At 37.1% G+C, this 17578-nt stretch overlaps 1 protein-coding gene across 3 annotated transcripts in view; it reads left to right on the top strand.

Annotated features, from left to right (window-relative positions):
* Positions 1 to 838: 838 nt before the first annotated feature.
* LOC124795369 (kinesin-like protein KIN-5B) overlaps positions 839 to 17578 on the top strand; it is a 143300-nt gene continuing 126560 nt past the window's right edge. The window contains exons 1-5 of one of the 3 annotated variants that reach the window (XM_047259372.1): positions 839 to 970; positions 1637 to 1857; positions 7420 to 7655; positions 9451 to 9608; positions 10930 to 11145. In XM_047259372.1, coding sequence (XP_047115328.1) covers positions 1655 to 1857; positions 7420 to 7655; positions 9451 to 9608; positions 10930 to 11145 — 813 coding nt within the window. In that variant the 5' untranslated portion in view covers positions 839 to 970; positions 1637 to 1654. Of the gene's footprint in view, positions 1022 to 1636; positions 1858 to 7419; positions 7656 to 9450; positions 9609 to 10929; positions 11146 to 17578 lie in introns of all 3 variants that reach the window. The other 2 variants (XM_047259374.1, XM_047259373.1) reach the window with 2 other exon arrangements.

Raw genomic sequence — 17578 nt, 5'->3', positions numbered from 1 at the left:
AAAATGCACCTGACATATCTTACGGGGAACATCCGGTATATACAATTCATTACATGTACTGAACACAAGGTGTAACGGAAAAGCAGTACTGCAGGCATATCGTGCACGTTTTTGTCCTTGGGGAACACATCCATTATTCAAATTACATTCGTAACTCAAAACTCATCCGTCCAAATCAAATGTGAAGTAAGCAAAGTCGCATCATTCTGTTGTGCCCTGTGCTAGAAATCCCCACTATCCCAGAATATTCTTTCGTAGACGATGTTTATCAGCAATACAGCTTTATGTGTTGTCATAGCACCACTAGGCAGTAACTATAACAACACTCACATCTACCTATCCATAACTCCTGCTATTAAAAAAGAGTCGTCTGCATTGGTACACATTTACGGCCATCTACAAAACAAACAGCCAAGTTCGTAAGCAAATTAAGCCTATTCAAAAATGAGCTGGAGCTATTTCTGATGGACCACTGTTTTTTCTCTATAAATAAATTCCTCTACAAAGGAGGGGGATTTCTGTAATGTAAAATCATTTCATATGTTCTCAAATATTGTATAAATTTTGTCATATAGACTTGTCTAATGTAATCATATCATAAGTGCATTATTACTATTGCTCAGTACTTACGTAATTTTTAATTTTCTATTATGTATTATCTTGCTCGTTACCTAAATAAATTGACAAAGTATCAAAATTTTAAAAATGCTATTCAAATATCATCTAATAACTGATGAGACCTATGTGATAAAGGTTGTCAAGGAAGCAATTTTTCTGCTCGTCGTGGTTATATTATGTTGTTCAAAGATTGGTAGTGTCTCGTTATAGAATCTTTGTATGGCTCTTATATTCAAACTGGAAGTTGCGGTTTCAATGTTTGAGACTGCTAATGTAATTAGTTTGGTGGCTGATTTCAAGAAGATTTTCACCTTGGAATAACAACGCATACAGAACTGTTTCTCACAAGAACGTACGTGGTATATTTCTGCTGTGGAGTGCTGGAATTGAACAGTTCATATGGGTGGGGATTGAAGTTTCAGTTAAATTTCGGACTGTTTACCTATTATGCAGTTTTTGTTGTGACGATTGAAGAGTTAAATTTTTTTGTTTCAGTGTCACATTCATTAAAGTGCACGGCATATGGTTGATCAGCAAAGGGCTTCATAAATGAGGATTTTTTTGTCTTATTTGTTTGTAAACAAACCTTTGAAGTTTGGTTTGTGCTCCATTACGCTATTGAAAATTTAATGTAGTGAATGTTTATTATTGAGCTGTAGAGTGTACCTCTTCCTATTCCTTAGATCGTAAACACAAATGCATCAAAATTTCTCTGTTTTCGCTTACGTATAAGTACAGTAGTATCTTACTATTTGGTCAGGAAATAGAAGGCGTACTTCCTTTTTACCCCTAAGTAGTGAAAGTTGTTGTTTCTCGTGGACATATAATAACGTAATTAGTTGCAAAAGGGAGTCAGAAATGCCACCATGTTTAAAAAGAGGTCGGAAGATAGTGGTGAAATACATGCGCCAATTGTAGGGAATTAGGAAACTGCTGTGATTAATAGTATATTAGGATAAATGTGGTCAGTTACGTTGTTGTTGGATAATCTACTTGCGCTTCCATAATTTTGTTCCAGTTACCACCTCCTGTGAAGATGGTGCTGAATCGAAGATCATTGGAAAGATCCTTCTCTCCTATGAGTAAAGTGAAGAAGAAGTCAGTTCATGTGCGAAAGTCTGTGCAGTATTCTCCGGGTTCAGCAAGAAAGTTAAAGGAGAACGCTAAACGTCAGTCAAATGTGAAAGTAGTTGTGAGAGTGCGCCCTACAAATGAAAGAGAGTCAGGGGAAAATTACAGGTTTGTTTCTCTTCTGTGACTATAGTACTTCACTAAGTAAATAGTACATGCACGCATAAAATATTGTATTACATTCAGCAAATATAAAGTAAGAGGTATGGTTTATTTTATGAGTTCTTCACTCAGGAGGAGGATTGAAAACTGGAACCTTCGATCTAAATTGTACATATTTAAAAGGGAATAAGGGTTGTTGTTGTGGTCTTCAGTCCTGAGACTGGTTTGATGCAGCTCTCCATGCTACTCTATCCTGTGCAAGCTTCATCTCCCAGTACCTACTGCAGCCTACATCCTTCTGAATCTGTTAAGTGTATTCATCTCTTGGTCTCCCTCTGCCATTTTTACCCTCCACGCTGCCCTCCACTACTAAATTGGTGACCCCCTGATGCCTCAGAACATGCCCTACCAACCGATCCCTGCTTCTTGACAAGTTGTGCCACAAACTCCTCTTCTCCCCAATTCTATTCAATACTTCATCATTAGTTATGTGATCTACCCATCTAATATTCAGCATTCTTTTGTAGCACCACATTTTAAAAGCTTCTATTCACTTCTTGTCCAAACTATTTATCGCCCATGTTTCACTTCCATACATGGCTACACTCCATACAAATACTTTCAGAAACGACTTCCTGGCACTTAAATCTATACTCGATGTTAACAAATTTCTCTTCTTCAGAAATGCTTTCCTTGCCATTACCAGTCTACATTTTATATCTTCTGCACTCACCTTCAGATTTTGAAAGAGTGTTCCAGCCAACATTTTCAAAAGTTTTCTCTAAGTCTACAATTGCTAGGAATGTAGGTTTGCCTTTCCGTAATCTTTCTTCTAAGATAAGTTGTAAGGTTAGTATTGCCTCACGTGTTCCAATATTTCTACGGAATCCAAACTGATCTTCCGCGAGTTCGGCATCTACCAGTTTTTCCATTCACCTGTAAAGAAGTCACGTTAGTATTTTGCAGCTGTGACTTATTAAACTGATAGTTCGGTAATTTTCACATCTGTGAACACCTGCTTTCTTTGGGATTGGAATTATTATATTCTTCTTGAAGTCTGATGGTATGTCGCCTGTCTCATACATCTTGCTCACCAGATGGTAGAGTTTCGTCAGGACTGGCTCTCCCAAGGCTGTCAGTAGTTCTAATGGAATGTTGTCTACTCCCGGAGCCTTGTTTCGACTCAGGTCTTTCAGTGCTCCATCAAACTCTTCACGAAGTTTCGTATCTCCCATTTAATCTTCATCTACATCCTTCTCCATTACCATAATATTGTCCTCGAGTACCTCACCCTTCTATAGACGCTCTATATACTCCTTCCACCTTTCTGCTTTCCCTTCTTTGCTTGGAACTGGGTTTCCATCTGAGCTCTTGATATTCATGCAAGTGGTTCTCTTTTCTCCAAAGGTGTCTTTAATTTTCCTGTAGGCAGTATCTATCTTACGCCTTGTGAGATAAGCCTCTACATCCTTACATTTGTCCTCTAGCCATCCCTGCTTAGCCATTTTGCACTTCCTGTCGATCTCATTTTTGAGACGTTTGTATTCCTTTTTGCCTGCTTCATTTACTGCATTTTTATATTTTCTCCTTTCATCAATTAAATTCAATATTTCTTCTGTTACCCAAGGACTTCTACTAGCCCTCATCTTTTTACCTACTTGATCCTCTGCTGCCTTCGCTACTTCATCCCTCAAAGCTACCCATTCTTCTTCTACTGTATTTCTTCCACCCGTTCCTGTCAATTATTCCCTTATACTCTCTCTGAAACTCTGTACTGTAAGGGTAGATCTGAAACCGTGTGCTGGTATTGTGTTTGTAATTAATGTAGCTGTGACAAGATTACTCAGGGATTTGGCAAAACAGAATTGTGATAAATTGCTTCTCTCCTTCTGCAATAATATTTGGTTAATGTTTTGACCTTGATGTACCATGTGTGTCTGAATTATTTTAAAAATATTTAACAGTACTATAGCAGTCAACATTTGAAATATTGAAAATGCTAACAATTTCTGTACATGTGTTTCTTGTCAAACATTTTGAAGAATGAATTGGATTGTAACTCCTAAACTGTTGAAGTTATTGAGTTGACTGTCATGAGCTGCCAATTTATGTAGTCTGTAACACAACACTTTTGTAAGATTAACTATCTGAGAAACCCGTCCTTGCCAGGGTCAGAATATGTGGCATGGGAGAAGCTGTGAGTAGCATTAGAGATAAGAGATGTATAAGGATGTAGACCTTATTAAGTATAATATGAATGTAGTTATCCTGTTAGCAATTTGGTTGCAGTGCTTGGCAGTGGGTGAATGTGATGGGCAAAAATCCATGAAATATAGGACAGTAAGTAGGCCCTACTGTTAGGTAAGTCTAAATAATATATCACTTCTCAACTTTGCAGAATATGTGGAAATATTTGTATCTTTTTCGTTCATGATGCACGTTTCACCCATACTGTTGTGTGTGGAAGGAAGTGATTGTGCTTAGCAGATATATGGGTATAATGTACTAATTGGAACTCTGACTTTACCGTATTAGTGAATATATTCGATTAAGCATGCTTCGCACTGTTCCAGCCATACTGGCATTAACGTTACATTATGCAGATGTATTTAACTCTGGGTAGCACCATGGAGCCAATGTTTGTTTAGTAATATTGTCTTAACAAAGTAGTGTTTAAATGATGCTGGAAAGGAATGGCAGTAATATTAAATCATCCACAGTAACTAATAAGAGTATGATACGGTTTATACTTGCAAGGAATAATGCAAGAGAAGAAGTGAAGTGATTGACGAAAATGCAGTAAAGTATGAAAAGATTATACATGGAAGAATAAGTGAAATATGTATCTGAAATCACTGTAGTCTACCGTTAAGTTATTCATTTGTTAGTTTTTATCCTTGACTATATCTGGTATTTTTTTTTTTTGCATCTGTTGATTGCCAGTAAAATTTAATTGATGAAAACATGCCGAGAGATTAAAAACTGATCCATTTGCTATTATATGTTGTTATTAAAGTCTGAATGTCGAAACTGCAAAAGCATCGTATTATGTGGGAAGAAAGTAAGACTAAACAAATTTCACTTGTACAATAGGGCTCGTCAGTCGCAGAGTTTATAGCTTTTCCTAAAAGTATACATTGCTTCATGTTTTGTGGATTTTGCTCAAAAAAAAAACACACACACACACACACACACACACACACACACACACACACACACACACACACACACACACACACCCCCTAACCAAACTCCCTTACTGACAGCATGAGACCAAAGGCTATCTACCACCCCACTCACAAGTCGTTGATTGTGGTGTTGGGGTCATGGAGAAAAGTCTGTCAGTACGTACACATATTGGCCTATTATATTTTAGATCTAGATATAATCTTGCAAACGTTTTCATCATACATAGGCTTCTGCCTTGTTTTAAGTAGTTCCTATTGTGAGAAGAAAAACTGAATCAATCTCAGCCAACCTCAGATGTTTATAATCATTCCCAGACTTAACTATCACACAGAGTAGGGCTCTGCCTGTGCTTTGAACTGAGATAAACTATTTCACTAGGAAGGTCGGGACGTGTGCTTTTTTTTGTAGTGTCTGGTACACCTAAACTTTTAGTTACTAAATGGTGCTGGTAAGCAAAATGTAGTTGAAGTCATACTGAACAATTGGTTTACCATCATTGGCATCTAATATAAATTATCTGCAATTCCTGCAACAGTATTGTGACACATGAATGAGCATACAGTGCCCAGGGATAAACGAGGTGGAGGCATTATAGTAACAAATTAATTTTATAAGTAATTGGTGTGGTGACCTGTAGAAAGTGCACTAAAGTAGACATGTGTACTCTAGACAGTATGAGTAAGAACACTAATGATATCATTGATGAATATTTTGTTATGTTCTTTTAGCTTGAATACATGTGGCTTCATTGTGGATCAGCAATATTATAGAACTACAGAACTACTTGGAAAGGGAGAAGGTCTCGTAAACTTTGGTTTTATTTTAAATTACTCGCGTTTTGCTGGATACTGGTGGAATGCTAATGTATGCAAACATTTCTCGACAATATAATTGCTTAGATTTGAGAATTATTGAATTCGGACATGGTGTGGTTGCCTTAACCAATAGTGCCCGTTCTGACTTCATCCTTGAAAAGAACAACTAGAGTAGCAAATGCAAAGCTTACATTCTTCTCCAGGGACTAGCTCCTTCATTGTTGTATCTTTATCCATACCTTGAAATCTTCTAACAAAAATGCAAATGTTCATTGAAATCATTCTCATTCAATTTCTGGTACGGGTAGCTTTTATTATTGAAATGTCTACTAGGTTTGGGTGTACAGTGTTGACCTGATTGAAATAATAGTAAGCCTAATACCTCAGCTTGTTTTTGAAGGAAAGTAATATTATGGTTTTCTGTTAAACCCTCGTAGCTCTTTCTAGTCCTTCATTTTCTCAGGACTTCATCCTTTCTCAGTCTTGAAATGTAAACCACTGTTTGTGAACATAAATATGAAAGCATTTTTTGTTTTAGAAATGAAACAAAATGGATGTTTTGAAGTTTTATGATAATCTCAGTATAGCAAACAATTATTATTTCTTAAAATTTGTACAACATATGATCTTGCATTGAAAGAGTATTTTTTTTGTTTACTATATGGGTGCATATCATACAATGAAACAAATTCAAACAGTATAAGGTCCAAACATCATTCTGATCTGTTATGGACTGAACCTTCAGATACTTTCTGTCATCAACCATTTAAATAGATTCCTGGTTAAAGGCCTCCTCCAGCCAATAAATGTTTATACTTGTACCTGTTTTCTGTTCACCTCTCCCCTACTTTCCATTGACATTATCTCCCTTTGTACCTTTATTATTTTCTGCTAGTACATATGTTGTAAATATTATGCTTTTGACTTTGAGTAACAGTCAGATTGTTCGGAATGATGTATGTGGTTTTAATTAAATGTTGCTAACTGGATGGTCTTGAGTGAGTGTCAGTGTTTGTACTAAAGTTGTCATTGTCATTTGTAATCCTGAATTGTGGAATATGGCAGTCATAAAATTTGATAATTCCTCAGATTTCAGTATTGAACTGTGTTGTTAATGGGTGTTGTGTGCTGTCCTTAGGTTAGTTAGGTTTAAGTAGTTCTAAGTTCTAGGGGACTGATGACCATAGATGTTAAGTCCCATAGTGCTCAGAGCCATTTGAACCATTTTTTTTGTGTTGTTAATGACTTGTTCCTAGTGTCATATGCAGGCAGGTTTTTCCAATTTGTAAATAAATTTAGTGCTATGGATAAAGGCTAAAACCATAAATATTTTGCCATGCTGATTCTACCGTACTTTTTTATTTATCTTCTATGGTTACTAATGTAACTTTTACAATAAAATGTAAAAATTTGGGAACTTAAATAACTTTCCTTCTTTGTTGTATACTCTTTTTTACGGCAAGTAAATGGCACTCTTTTAGTGCAGTGAAAGTAGGACATTTGTCTCTTGGTATACAGTCTTTGTTATTGTGTTATTTCATTTGCAAAATCTTTCACCTTACAGATCCATCATCCAGATAGTCGATGACAAGATGCTTGTTTTTGACCCTAAAATTGACGAACCTTCATTCTTTTACCATGGTGTCAAACAAAACTGCAGGGATCTGTTAAAGAAACAAAATAAAGACACTACCTACATTTTTGATAAAGTCTTTGGTTTCACATCAACAAATAAAGAAGTATTTGAAGGCAGCACGAAAGAAATGATAAAGACTTTGTTGAGTGGTTATAATTGCTCAGGTATGAATATGTGAAAGTTTCCACAGTTAAGGTAGCATTACTGCTCTTATTAACTTGTGGAATGTTTCTTGCAAAGCTTGAATATTCAAGAAGTATTTTTAGTAACCCACTCTTGAACGTGTCTTAGAGGAATAGTTAAAATCGTATTCATTGTAAAAATTTCATGAAACAATATCTTGGTCCTTTAGAAAATGTTAAATGTAATACTAATCCATAAGTGTATGTTGCAGTTTTGTGTTACATATACATTTTTAGTATTATAAGTTATGCAACAAATTAATTTGTATTTATTATGTTTCGACAGATGGTTTGTCTTAGGTCCTTACCTTATGGTATGTAACTGGTGGAAAAGTCATAAATCCTCTGGTGAATATTGTTCTAATACACTCTCTTTAGTTACAAAGGAGCTTAAATTTTGTCTGTATCCGCTATTTGACATGCACTGCTGAACAATTATTTCATCTGGACTGTTCCATGCTTGTGTGGTCTTCAGCAATACACACACATGGCTGTCGTGCATTTTTTTGTCATTTACCTTCCTCCATCGAATCATCACCACCGCCACTTTCTTTCAGAATCCAGCAGAGACACGGTACAGAGACCAGTAGTAAGCTTTTCACCCATATACCTCCTTATTTATAGATCAGTTCTTATAAATCACATTTCTAATATCCTGCCCAGAAGAGGCTGTCTATTTCTGTATCTGTTTTTTGCTCTGCATTGCAGTCCTACAGCAAATTAAAATTTGAAAGTTTGTTAGAACCATTACATCCTATACAGTTTCTTTGTTGTTTGATGAAATGTCTACAATTTTTATTTATTTATTTATTTATTATTTTTTTTTTTTTCAGGCTTCATTCTTTTTTCCCCAGCATAAAGGATTTACAACAAAGTAATAGCTCTGCATGGCAATTTCCTCCAACATAGGAGCTCCCTTATTTCTGATATTGAACTGAAGAATCTTTACTTAATTTATGGTCTTCTGCTTCAGATTACACATTGTAATGTTGCTGTGTAGGATTTGTGATTATTAAATAGTGTCTGTACTTCTTCATAGAGATTTCCTACCCGCTGAACAGAATGTGAGCATATTGGTGCATATCCTGAACTGTTTCCCATGGAATACCTTTTATTTTTAAACCAGTGTTGTTTTTTGTCAGTTTCTATCAGTATGTGTGATATTGTTGCAATTTGATTTTAACTATCAGTTATACTAACTTATAGTTCAATCCCAGGCTCTACAATCTGTCACTAGGTAAAAAGTAATTGATGCAGTTGAGGTCTGTGTTGTTCCCTATTTCTTTAAATGTGATTTAGCAAGGCTCAGACACAGAAGTAGTTGGGAGTGCCCTGTGACCTGATGCTGTTGCCAGAATTCTGTCAATGCTTACTCCCAATGTTTTTTTTTCCTGTGTTTGACTGCTGATGTTTGCAAACTCTCTCATAGCATTAAGGCATCAAACGAATCTGTCCTACCAAATCCTATAAAGTTTAGCAAGATACGTGAGTTGAGCCGAATCTCGCAAAAGTGAGCCAAACCTCAAATCTCTCAACTTATTCCAGTATCAAATAAGTTCAGTAAATTGTTAAGTTTCCAATCCTGTCGTTCCCTAGTATTATCTGCGATTCTATAAACTTATTTGTTTCACTTCATGACATTGTTTTCATTAGGATGTTATTTTACCATATTTATTGGTAGTAAGTACATACCACTTGAAGTGTTAGTTTATGTGCTCAACATGCCTTTAGTTTCTTTGCAGGGGCTAATCACTGCTTTCTCTTTTTGAATCCACAGTGTTTGTTTATGGTGCCACAGGAGCTGGGAAAACATATACAATGCTTGGAAGTGCAGACAGTCCAGGAATTACTTACCTTACTATGGTTGAGCTTTATTCTGAGATGGAGAACTTGAAGGATGAGAAAACTTTCGATCTGTGTGTTTCTTATTTGGAGGTAAGCATAATGTAAAGTGCTAGTATTGTACGTAGAGAAAAAATGTTATGTCAAATGAAGTCATTGCAATTGGTAAAACCAACTGAAATTTTGTGCAACTGTTAAGAAATGAAAAGCAACACTGCGCTGTCTTATCTTATGGAGTACTGTTAAGACCTTGTATCTCCCATTGTAATTAGTCTTCCTGCATTGATGATCTTTTTAAAAAAATCTGTTGTCAGATGGTGTCAATTGAACTTTATACACTGAGTGTAGGGACTAGAATTTCTGCTGTAATTCTGAATTAGCACGTAATGTTTTATTCCCCTAAATGGAATTGGGGTTATACAAGAGCGTTCTATGATCAAATTATACATCAGAAGTGCGTGACAAACCTCATGTAAAGTAAGATATGCAGCATATACCAGGAAGAAAATTATTTTTTTATTTCTGTCTTTTACAGCATAAGAGTACCACTTAGTAGTAAGCTTATCGTGGATAATAAGTGCTACAATGTTTTTATCATCTTGATTGTGACTATATCATGTATTTTGAATTTGCAGCTTGTGTGTTGGAAATTAGCCTTGGAGAAGTATAGTGTTCATAGTGATCTTGACATTTCTTAATAAGTAAAAACATTAAAAGTAATTTAGCGTGTTGTCCTGTATAATGTCACTTTTGCTGCTAATTACAATGCTATGAAAAGAAAGATTGCTACTCATCATACAGACGAGGTGTTGAGTTACAGATAGGCACATGAAGACTGTTACATGTTTTAGCTTCTGGCCAGAAGGCCCTTTTCCTCCAGTAAAATAAACTGTTTCTGTCTGTCTGGCCACTGTGGCTGGGTGGAGTCATAACTGTACCTGAGGGGACCATCAATCCCGTGTTGATGGTGGGGATTATGAGGTAGTGGGGATTGTGGGGAGGAGGGATGGCATTTGGGGTGGGGAAAGGTGTAATGCTACTTATGGGAGTGTTGAGGGACATGGTTGTGACTGGGTAGGGCTGCTAGGTGCAGTCTGGAGGTTTCAGGGAGGGGAACTTCTTTAGTTTCCTGCTCTCTTCCTCATCTCCACTCCCCCTTCACCCATCTCCCCTGCCAGACTGCACCTAGCAGCCATATGCTGTGTGTTTTGAGTTGTGCCTGTGTGTTTTCTACTTCAGAAGAAGGCTTTTTGGCTGAAAGCTTAAATGAATAAGTCTTTACATTGTGTCTGTCTGCAAATCAACATCTCCTCTATATGGTGAGTAGCAATGTATCCTTTTCACAATATTGTTGTTGTTCCATCCTGGACTTTCCATTGTTTGTTATTAATTATCTTTGACAAATTTATTGCAGGTATACAATGAAAATGTTAGAGATCTCTTGCAGCCTTCTGGTCCTCTCCATGTGCGAGAAGACAGTAGAGCAGGAGTTTCTGTTGCAGGCCTCAGAATGGAGACAATTGACAGTGCAGACAAATTACTTGCAATGTTAGCACAAGGAAACAAAAACAGGACACAACATCCAACTGATGCAAATTCAGAGTCGTCGCGATCACATGCCGTATTTCAGGTAATGGAGTCTGCAAAAAAAAGTGTTTTGAATTATTTTTTTTGAATCGTGATACAGCTTTTTGCATATCTCCCTGTTTCTCTTTTTATCTAGCTTTGAGTGCAAAAATTTAAAATTGTGCACTTCACAAAATTAAAACTACAGTAACAAGAAATTAAGAGTTTTCAGTTTTAATGATTCTGCACTTGCCTTGATTGCCTTTTTTAAAAAAGCTTCTCATGAGATGCATTTTGGGTTACCTCATCTGTGGTGTAAGAATACATTGTCAGATGAAATAGAGAAATGTAAATTACAATGAAGCAGTGAAGCTGAGTAATATACCTTTAACATCGTTAAACAGTATCTTGTTACCTGTCATTCCATTACATCAGTGTCTATCTGATTCAGGCAGTAAAACATGTTATAAGGTAAATAATCTTTGCCACTAGCCAGTGTTAGTGACAGCAAAATACATGCGACAACAGGCATATCTGTAACATGGCAACACTTATTACAAGCACATGCACTATTTAACTTCAATTATATACTTTGATTTATTGGTGGAATACTAGAGAAATGCAATCAGTCTGCAAAGGAGATTGCTTACAAAACACACTTACAAACCACCTACAGTATTACTCAAGTGTATGGAATGCCAGCCAAATAGGACTAATGTGAGATGGTCACAGGTTTTTGACCTGTGAGAAAGTGCCAGAGATATGTTGAAGAAATGTAAATGGCAGACACTTGAAGATGGATGCAAATCATCCCGAGAAATCCTACTTTCAAATTTTCAAGATTGGTTTCAAGTGATGACTATGAATATGTACTAATGGGATGCTTATATAAGTGTGGTAAAACAGCAAGATAAAATTTTGTACACAACTCATCATACTTGTCAAAAAAGTCTGCTTTGAGAGATATATATACTTGGTCCCACAATCCTCCATCTTTTCGTCCCATCAGAAAAATAGTTTCTATCATTCTCTAAAAAACCTTGTTGATTGCAATTATCACTTCCTCATTCCTCATTTGATGAAAATTTCTTCGCAGCAAGCCAAAGTTTCAAGTGTCACTTGGGGCTAAGTCTGGTGAATAGGGTGGATGAGGAACCAATTCAAAGCCCAATTCCTGCACCTTTACCATTGTTGTTGCTTGTATAAGGGATTGTACACCATCTTTGTGAAAAAGAACTTTTTTGCATGCTAACCTTAAGTTTTTTCCAGCCAATGCAAGTTTCAAACTATCAAACAATGAAGCATAGTAGGACCCATTAATGATTTTGTGTTTTTCCATGTAATCTAAAAGGATTATTCCTTGGGAATCCCAAAAAAGTGGCAGTCACCAGCTGACTAAATGGTCTATGGCTTCTTTGGTGCATTTCACAAGCCATTATCCATTGTTTCGACTGCTGTTTTGATTCTGACGTGTAATGGTGGACCCAGGTTTCATCAGCAGTCACAAATCGGCGCATCAAGTTTTGCAGATTGAGATTAAACATTGGCAGACATTGTGCTGAATGTTGTACCAGATGTGCTTTTGGTTGACTGAGCAGTTGGGGCATCCACCTTGCACAAAGCTTCTTCATAGCAATTCTCCTTGAGAGATATTATGTACTCGCTCAGTGGAAGTGCCTGCAGTTTCACAAATTTTTATTCGGTGACGTTACACTACCATATCATGGATTTTGGCAATGGTGCCCTTTGTGTTGACTCAAGTGGGTACACAAAACACACTTAGTCTTCGGTGCTTCTCCAACCATGTTTAAATTCATTAATCCAGAAGTAAATGGTCTTCAGTGATTGTGCAGAGTCTGCATGAACTTCATCCAGTGCTGTTTCTTTGTGCGGCAGTCCAGTTCTTCAAATGAAAAATGTTTAATAACAACATGAAACTTTATTTCTCCATTTTCAATCTGTTGACCCACTGATGAATTCAGGTGACTGTCAGCAATGAACTGTACACTGTTTAAATTCTTTATACAATTCTTGGGATAACGAAGCTTACCAGCCATGGAGACGCTAAAAAATGTTCCATTCTTTCACGGAAATTTGCAGACTTATCAAACCATCCTTGAGCAGTCCCCAGTGAATCACATCCGTGGGGATTATGAGAAAATTGGATAATTTACATTGTGCACAGAGGCAATGGAAAGAGTCATTCTCCCTGTGCTCCATACATGTGTGGAACAGGAAGCTGTAACTTGTAAAGTGGGAAGTACCCTCTACCATGCACTTCAGTGGTTTGCAGAGTATGGATGTAATGTCAATTCCTTGAAGGGACCTTTTGGTCCTCTGGGATAGTGTTCTTAGACTCTGCTGTTTACCTCAGACAACTATGGCTACTTATTATTTTCTCAAGTAAATTTACCTTTCTTGTTTTTTGCAATTTGCAGTGTATGCTTTCCAAACATTTATTGGAGTAAATTTGTTGCCAGTGTAAATTTGTTGCCAGTAGACACACACAAATTTTAATAGTGTAGAAATACAAAGTTAGACAAAGTGTTGTGAACACCTGCTCAATGTGGGGTTGGACTACCTGAGGCTGTTACAAGGGAATCAATCCTCCCAAGGGTTGAAACAAATAAAGGCTAGACTGAGGTCACTGAGACTTTTATTCCTTATTAAAAAAAGGTGGGACTTTTATTCCTGATTAAAAAAAAGTGCATACTTCTTCAAAACTGCTGGAATATGGTGAATGGATCTTTATTATTTTTCCAGTACAGTCCCCACTGCTTGGGTAGTTGCATATGGAGTCCTGGAAAGACATACTATTTATACTTCACATTAATCAGAACATTCTTAGAAATTTGTATCTGTGGAGGTGCAGATGTTATCATAGAAGAAGCAGTATGAAGCACGAAGAACATGGACTGTGCCTCTCCTTCGTATGAAAAGTCAGTTAAAATACTTCCATAGACCTTTCCCATTATCTTTCTTTTCAATGACAGAAGGGAACCACTGAAAACAAAGATATGCCCACCAAAATCATTAACCGTTTTCTGCCTAGTGTTACATATGTCACATAACATTCTACCATTGTTTTCTCTTATTGGCAACAATGCATGCGTTTGAAATGCCTGTTGTATGTCTCTCAGTTAAGGAAGCTCTATTGCTGATATTGAAGCAGGTTTCTGCTAGCAGAAAGCAGGAAGAGAAGAGTGTCTGGTTGTCATTTACTGAATTCTTTTTCTGAATAAGATTACGTCTCGGAATAAGAACTGAGTTATATTTTCTGCAGCAATACACTGTACAATTTTTAAAACTTTTGCTTAATTATAATGTTAAAGGTACTGAAATATATATTATAGGTTAGCCACAAAATGCAATTGATTATTATGGTTCCAAATCCAGTTTTTAATTGTGTGTTGCACATATATGCAGCACAGTCAATATAATGTTTCCTTCTGTCTCGGAGGCCTGTCTGTGCATGCAATACTGGTTATTTTAGAAGAAGCAGCAATGAATGTATTTATTGAGCCTCCTGAAACTAATGTAGAGTCGAATGAAGATTCTGATGAAGAAAATGGTGTGGAAAGATTGATAATCTTTGACCGTGGCAACTTTATGCTGGTGCAGAAGTACTATTGACCAACAAAAACTGATTAGGTGGTAAACCTCAGACTGACTGCTCTAATGATGATAAACCAAGAAATGTCATTTCACATGAAACAGAAAAGCTACAGATTTCAAAAACTGTAATAAGAGATTGGAGAAGGGAGGATCAGCAAAGTGATAAAACAGTTCAAAGCACTGAACTGGAGATAAGCTTCTGTATTTACTGTGATCACTATCGGGAAATAACGTGTGATAGAGGGAAGACAGGATTCTGAGATTTGTACATCCACCTGCCTAGTTCAGAGAAACTTAGACTGGAAAGGAATATCCAAATAGATAGTGAAGCAGTTGTTTCTGTCATTTGTGTTGAGGTGCATAGCATCTTCAACTGGATGGTCAAGCTGCAGTTGGTCACAGTTTAGCAGAGGTCATTCATGAGAGTTGACTGTTGGTTACCTGTCAGTCATACAATTAATGTTGCACAGTAATTGAAGCATGGCTGATACATAACAAAGTTGATCTCACATGTTGCTGTGCCTCTCATAGGGTAGGAAACGAATGTGACTGGAATTGGGGGGGGGGGGAGAGTGTACAGATTTTGCACCTTCGTTCTCCACTAGGGGACGACTCGTGGGTTGCAGGATTGGAATAGGGAGGGACAAGGATATTTTGTAGGTTGTATGGGTGGCAGAACATTACTTTGGGTGATGTGGGTAGGATTTTGTGTAGGATATCCTTCATCTCAGAGCACACTGAGAGGCAAAGTCCTGGTGAAGGGCATGGTTAAGCTTTTTGAGGCCAGGGTAATACTTGGTGATTGGAGGAGAGCTGGTCGGTGGCTAGTTAACAAGTGTTCTGTTTATGGATGAGTTGGATAGGCTACTGTGTCAGTAGAGGCTGTGGTAAGGCCATCGGTATATTTCAACAACTGCTCACCACAGCAGATGCCGTTTCTGTGGGTGGCAAGGCTCTCCTCACCATGAGTTAAGATGGTTAAAATGTAATCACTGAATCTGAACAAGACAGTGTTTAAGGTATTAACTTGATATGAAGGATTCTTTTAGATGGCCCATAAATAAGTTGGCATAGGATAATACCATGCAAGTACCCATGCCAACACCAGGGATTTTTTTATAGATTACATCTTCAAAAGCAAAGTAATTGTGGATTAGACTGGTTGGCCAGGAGTGTTAGAAAAGATGTGGTGGGCTTGGTGTCAGGACACACGGGGGAGGCCAAAGACATGGGAGATGTCGGAGTAAAATAACGCATCTACAGTCCGACAAGTAGGACTGTAAAAGTGGTGAAGGTTGTGAGGTGTCTTGAATGTATGATGGGAGGTTATGGTCAGTAGATTGGTCAACAAAGTTAGGGATTTGTTCTGTTGATTGTAACCAACCACAATGGGATGACCCATAGAGAGATGTGAGGTTGGTGTCAGAGTGGTAAGCTGGCTTGAAAGCAGTTCAGAGAGTTGAAAGGCAAGTGTTTCCATAGTAGTGAGCATTCAGGAAGTTACGGTCACAGAGTAGAAGGATTTTGTGATAGAAGCAGAGACTGTCAAGAAATGGTTTGCACTAGGATAATGTGATTATGAAGGACCATATTGTTGAGGATGAGGGACTAATGGAATTGGGAAAGGTGAAGGTTTTTGCTGTTGGATGGGTGACAGCCCAAGATGCCAGTTAAAGGTAAGCCCTTTAGACGGAGTACTGTGTGCCACACAAGAACAATACTTCCTTACTTTAAATATACAGCTAATCTTACCATCTGTAAGTAAAATTTCATGCTAAATTTCTTTGAACATTAAATACTTTAACCCATTAAGTACCAGTGTCCTATTTTGAGGACAGAGCACATATTTATTTATAAATACACAATAAATTATTAACTTGCAATTATTACTGTTCTACGTCATTTGTTGATGCTTTTTATAACAAATGTATGCTTACAGGAAATTAAAAGCAATAAATCCTACTATTAATTGATTATTGAATACTAAGGCACACTTTTCGATATTACAGGTATTTACTTTATCGACAATTTAGTAATATTTGAAATATGTGGCAAAGATCTTTTTGCGATTATTTATAGTCAACAATGTGTCTTTTAAACTACTTGCATTGTTAGCTCAATTGGAGCTATATTCAGTGTTTTCCATCGTTATAAAATTTGGTGTACTCGAAATAGGACACTGGGACTTGGTGTTATCATTTCAGTTATTTGTATTGCTGCACGTTCGAATATGAAACTCTGCTACTCCTGATGTATTTTCTTTTTCGAATGTGGTAATTTTACCAGATTTTGTTGCTGAAGTAAGTAACGACCCCGGGGAAAGCCTATTAGATTTAGCTATAAGTTGTGGTCTCTTTGTGGAGCTAGTGGCTACTGTTTCAAATTTGATTTATACTGTGGAAAGGATCCAGAAGATACTGCAAGGGATGACCTACTATTGGGATCAACAGTAGTCCTAAACATGTTGGACTGCATTGAAAACCCCGAGAACCATTGTGTGTACTTTGACAATTTCTTCATTAGTAGAGATCTTATGACTCATCTGAGAAATTTGGGTTTTCGAACAACTGGGACTGTCAGAGAGAATACAGTTGGTGACTGTCCACTACTGAGCAACAACGAACTGAAAAAGACAGTTCGAGGAAACTATGACTACCAGTTTGACAGGAATGGTGAAGTCTTATTTGTTCGATGGCACAACAACAGATGTGTTACAATTGGTACAAATTTTGACCAAGTTGAACCTTTGGGAGTAGCTACGCGGTACAGTAGACAAGCAAGTAAGAAAGACACAAGTGCAACAACCTGCCGTTTTGAAGTCGTATAACGCGTACATGGGAGGTGTTGACCACCATGACTGGTTAATTGAAAAATATGCGACA

Source organism: Schistocerca piceifrons, chromosome 4 (assembly GCF_021461385.2).
Source record: "Schistocerca piceifrons isolate TAMUIC-IGC-003096 chromosome 4, iqSchPice1.1, whole genome shotgun sequence".
In the NCBI taxonomy this organism is placed as follows: Eukaryota; Metazoa; Arthropoda; class Insecta; order Orthoptera; family Acrididae; genus Schistocerca; species Schistocerca piceifrons.
The sequence above is the reverse complement of the archived record's forward strand: the minus strand, read 5'-3'. Positions and strand labels throughout refer to the sequence as shown.